The sequence below is a fragment of the Eucyclogobius newberryi genome, unplaced genomic scaffold (assembly GCF_026437365.1).
Source record: "Eucyclogobius newberryi isolate DKJ021-1_F unplaced genomic scaffold, fEucNew1.0.hap1 SCAF_21, whole genome shotgun sequence".
NCBI classification, from domain to species: Eukaryota; Metazoa; Chordata; class Actinopteri; order Gobiiformes; family Gobiidae; genus Eucyclogobius; species Eucyclogobius newberryi.
The window spans coordinates 28,539,972-28,544,971 of NW_027315846.1; the positions used below are offsets into that span (position 1 = coordinate 28,539,972).

The 5,000-nt window shown below is 49.5% G+C and overlaps 2 protein-coding genes across 3 annotated transcripts in view; one reads left to right on the forward strand and one right to left on the reverse strand.

Annotated features, from left to right (window-relative positions):
• LOC140370243 (ribosome quality control complex subunit NEMF) overlaps nt 1-18 on the forward strand; it is a 76,557-nt gene extending 76,539 nt beyond the window's left edge. The window contains exon 32 of the mRNA XM_072457305.1: nt 1-18. This exon is cut by the window's left edge and continues 88 nt beyond it. The gene's annotated coding sequence lies outside the window, so the exon portion shown is untranslated.
• A 1,973-nt stretch (nt 19-1,991) lies between these two features.
• The window catches only part of LOC140370233 (kelch domain-containing protein 2-like), a 41,985-nt gene continuing 38,976 nt past the window's right edge, over nt 1,992-5,000 (reverse strand). Inside the window, exon 15 of one of the 2 annotated variants that reach the window (XM_072457293.1) lies at nt 1,992-2,438. In XM_072457293.1, the coding sequence (XP_072313394.1) occupies nt 2,315-2,438 (124 nt within the window). In that variant the 3' untranslated portion in view covers nt 1,992-2,314. The remainder of the gene's footprint in view (nt 2,439-5,000) is intronic. The other variant, XM_072457294.1, reaches the window with a different exon arrangement.

Here is a 5,000-nt window from a genome sequence, read left to right on the forward strand (position 1 = left end):
TGTTTATAATAAATACGTTTGAGACGAGAACGTGTTCAGTGTATTTTTATTCACAATATTCAGACGTGGTCAGTGCAAAGCCGGCAAATCAAAGGCTCCAGTGCGTTTAAGACCCACGGGAAACAAACACCTTCAAATGCATAAATAATGGTACATATTTACAAGAAAACAAACTGAATCTGAGGATTAATGATGATTCTGAAGCAGATTTACATTAAACACAAGTTCAGACCCCAAACCCCCTGTGATTGTCCACTCTAACTCCTCCCACTGGTGAGACTAACTCCTCCCACAGAAAAGGAAATAATTACGGCTCCTGAAAGAGTGGTTCTCAAACACTGGGGCAGGGACCAGATTGATGACTTCATTGATTAACTTCCCATTGTGGCCCTCAGGAGAAAAGGCCCCTGACTTAGGTTGAAGATTAGCATCAAACACACAATGTATTCTCTGAAGTATTGATCGCCAATAAAGAGTCATTCAAATGTGTAATTCATACAAGCAACTAGTCTTATACAAAAATAATGATTCTCTTAGTAAATCAGGTAAACTGCTTCCTCACAGGTTCATGTTTGACCGCACAGTTCGGACATCGCTCCTGAATAAAAGCCGCGCGCACGAAATTTACCAAGAAAATGGAACTTGTCCATTTACGGGGCCGAAGCCGTCATAAAAACACATGTGCTAATGAACCGGGGGTCACACAGCTGTCTCTACTGTCCCCTCTACTGTCCCCTCGTCCCTACTGTCCCCTCTACTGTCTCTACTGGCCCCTGTCTCTACTGTCCCCTCTACTGGCCCCTGTCTCTACTGTCCCCTCTACTGTCTCTACTGGCCCCTGTCTCTACTGTCCCCTCTACTGGCCCCTGTCTCTACTGTCCCCTCTGTCGCTCCTGAGCTCGTACTTATGGAGAGTGTGACGTTGTAACATGAGTTATTACACATGAATATGGTCCATGTGGTGATGCACATGTGTCTTTTGACCTGTGAGTCAGGTCTGGACACGTCTCATTTCACTGCAGCAGCTTCTAAACTGCAGACTGTACATCACATGTGAACGCTCCACGTGTCTTTGTTCTGCAGCGTCTAGATTCACTTCCTCATTAGACTCATTTCTCCTTGACCGAGTCTGATTGTGATAAAACACAATGTTTTGAAGCTTAAAATACAGAGAACACGACGTGTCCCCAGGACGTCTTTGTCTAAGTGTCAAACGCTTGTGCTTCCGGCTATAGAGTGCACCGTTGTATTGACTGCAGGAAAAAAGTAGCAGCCTAAAGTACGAAAAGTATGGACACGGGGGGGACTCTGGACACGGGGGGGACTCTGGACACGGGGGGGACTCTGGACACGGGGGGACTCTGGACACGGGGGGACTCTGGACACAGAGGCTTTGTGGACTGGGCTTTTCACTTTGAGGATATCATGACTTCTCTCACTTTCACAAACCCTGAACATGTGACACAGGAGCAGTAGAACCTTTAGAGTGCAGCGCCCCCTAGTGAAACTCCTGTGGAACTACAGCGCTTCATGACCCGTCCTGACCTGCTCCAAAGTGACCCCGTCGTGACCTTTGAGGTGAACCTAAAGTTGTGGGTCAAATGTAAAGTCTAAGTAAATTCAAAGCAAAAGAAAATTCTGAAATGACAATGAAGTTTTAAAGTTACAAAACAAAACAAAAAGACATTAATTCATACTTCATTAGCAGTTAGTATTCACTCTGCTCTCAAATATATTGACTTTAATGTGGTCAGAAGAAACACCGTCCTGATCGTTCAGCGTTCACAGGACTGACACTGTCCTACGTTTACAGGTCTAAACCGGGTCCAAACCGAGTCTAAACCGGGTCTAAACCGGGTCTAAAACCGGGACTAAACCAGGTCTAAACCGGGTCTAAACCGGGTCTAAAACCGGGACTAAACCAGGTCTAAACCGGGTCTAAACCGAGTCTAAACCAGGTCTAAACCGAGTCTAAACCGGGTCAAATCCATAAGGGTGAATACTCTGTCTTACTCTGTCTCGGGACATTTGTGGTTTCTGGCAATTTAACAATCTCACGTCGAACAACATTTGCTTTGATGTAGATTATGTGGAGTATTTGGAGTATTTGTAGTATTTGTAGTATTCTTCTCCACAAAACACACGTGTGACGTGTGGGCTTGTGCCGTGTGCAAACATGGCGGCGCGTGTGGCCCTCAGGAGCCCAGCGTGTGGCCCTCAGGAGCCCAGCGTGAGGCCCTCGTGGCCCTCAGGAGCCCAGCGTGTGGCCCTCAGGAGCCCAGCGTGTGGCCCTCAGGAGCCCAGCGTGTGGCCCTCAGGAGCCCAGCGTGTTGAGCAGGTTCATCCTCTTCTTGAGGCTGTGCAGCAGGTGCTTGGGCAGACAGTCCCAGGAGCCAGACAGAAGCTCACGGTGCTGCAGGACGGACTCCATACAGAACCTGCCAACGAAGAACATGTTAGTGACTCTGAGAGCGCCATCTGTGGTGTAAAGAGGTACTACACTCTGAACACGTGTCTCACGGGCTCTGCCTGTGGCGTAAAGAGGTACTAGACTCTGAACACGTGTCTCACGGGCTCTGCCTGTGGCGTAAAGAGGTACTACACTCTGAACACGTGACTCACGGGCTCTGCCTGTGGCGTAAAGAGGTACTACACTCTGAACACGTGACTCACGGGCTCTGCCTGTGGCGTAAAGAGGTACTACACTCTGAACACGTGTCTCACGGGCTCCGTCTGTGGCGTAAAGAGGTACTACACTCTGAACACGTGTCTCACGGGCTCCGTCTGTGGCGTAAAGAGGTACTACACTCTGAACACGTGTCTCACGGGCTCCGTCTGTGGCGTAAAGAGGTACTACACTCTGAACACGTGTCTCACGGGCTCCGTCTGTGGCGTAAAGAGGTACTACACTCTGAACACGTGACTCACGGGCTCCGTCTGTGGTGTAAAGAGGTACTACACTCTGAACACGTGTCTCACGGGCTCTGCCTGTGGCGTAAAGAGGTACTACACTCTGAACACGTGTCTCACGGGCTCCGCCTGTGGCGTAAAGAGGTACTACACTCTGAACACGTGTCTCACGGGCTCCGCCTGTGGCGTAAAGAGGTACTACACTCTGAACACGTGTCTCACGGGCTCCGTCTGTGGCGTAAAGAGGTACTACACTCTGAACACGTGACTCACGGGCTCCGCCTGTGGCGTAAAGAGGTACTACACTCTGAACACGTGTCTCACGGGCTCTGCCTGTGGCGTAAAGAGGTACTACACTCTGAACACGTGTCTCACGGGCTCCGCCTGTGGCGTAAAGAGGTACTACACTCTGAACACGTGTCTCACGGGCTCCGTCTGTGGCGTAAAGAGGTACTACACTCTGAACACGTGTCTCACGGGCTCCGCCTGTGGCGTAAAGAGGTACTACACTCTGAACACGTGACTCACGGGCTCTGCCTGTGGCGTAAAGAGGTACTACACTCTGAACACGTGTCTCACGGGCTCCGTCTGTGGCGTAAAGAGGTACTACACTCTGAACACGTGTCTCACGGGCTCCGCCTGTGGCGTAAAGAGGTACTACACTCTGAACACGTGTCTCACGGGCTCCGTCTGTGGCGTAAAGAGGTACTACACTCTGAACACGTGTCTCACGGGCTCCGCCTGTGGCGTAAAGAGGTACTACACTCTGAACACGTGTCTCACGGGCTCCGCCTGTGGCGTAAAGAGGTACTACACTCTGAACACGTGTCTCACGGGCTCCGTCTGTGGCGTAAAGAGGTACTACACTCTGAACACGCGACTCACGGGCTCCGCCTGTGGTGTAAAGAGGTACTACACTCTGAACACGTGACTCACGGGCTCCGCCTGTGGCGTAAAGAGGTACTACACTCTGAACACGTGACTCACGGGCTCTGCCTGTGGCGTAAAGAGGTACTACACTCTGAACACGTGTCTCACGGGCTCCGTCTGTGGCGTAAAGAGGTACTACACTCTGAACACGTGTCTCACGGGCTCCGTCTGTGGCGTAAAGAGGTACTACACTCTGAACACGCGACTCACGGGCTCCGCCTGTGGTGTAAAGAGGTACTACACTCTGAACACGTGACTCACGGGCTCTGCCTGTGGCGTAAAGAGGTACTACACTCTGAACACGTGACTCACGGGCTCTGCCTGTGGCGTAAAGAGGTACTACACTCTGAACACGTGTCTCACGGGCTCCGTCTGTGGCGTAAAGAGGTACTACACTCTGAACACGTGTCTCACGGGCTCCGCCTGTGGCGTAAAGAGGTACTACACTCTGAACACGTGACTCACGGGCTCCGTCTGTGGCGTAAAGAGGTACTACACTCTGAACACGTGACTCACGGGCTCCGCCTGTGGCGTAAATATATACATATATATTAAAAACTTTTCTCTAAGATATTGGGAGATAAAGAAGATGATATAAATTCCTTTCTGGACCCTCAATCTGCCTGTTCTGTCAGAAGAGCCAAATTAGGAGCATAAATTACAGTTTTTGAAATATAAGGCCCAATCAAAAGATTAAAGAACAAAAACTCTCCAGGAGTGATGGGTTCATCTAAGAGTTGTATAAAGCTCTAAACACACACCTCAGAGTGATATAAAGCTCTAAACACACACCTCAGAGTGGTATAAAGCTCTAAACACACACCTCAGAGTGGTATAAAGCTCTAAACACACACCTCAGAGTGGTATAAAGCTCTAAACACACACTTACTCCTTTCCTTTTGGAAACCTAACTGGCCCTTAATAAAACTCCTCCCCTCCTCGTGTGAAAGAGTCCATCATGTCCCTGAGACCAAAAGAAGAGAAGGAGCGACTGGACTGTGCCTCATAGAGACTATTTCTATTCTGAATGTGGACTATCGTTTATTCACCTCAATTATGTCCAAAAGAATGGAACAAATCCTCCCAAACTGAATCCACAAAGATCAGACAGGATTCATGACAATCGACAAACACAAGACGACATAAGACGATCCTCACAC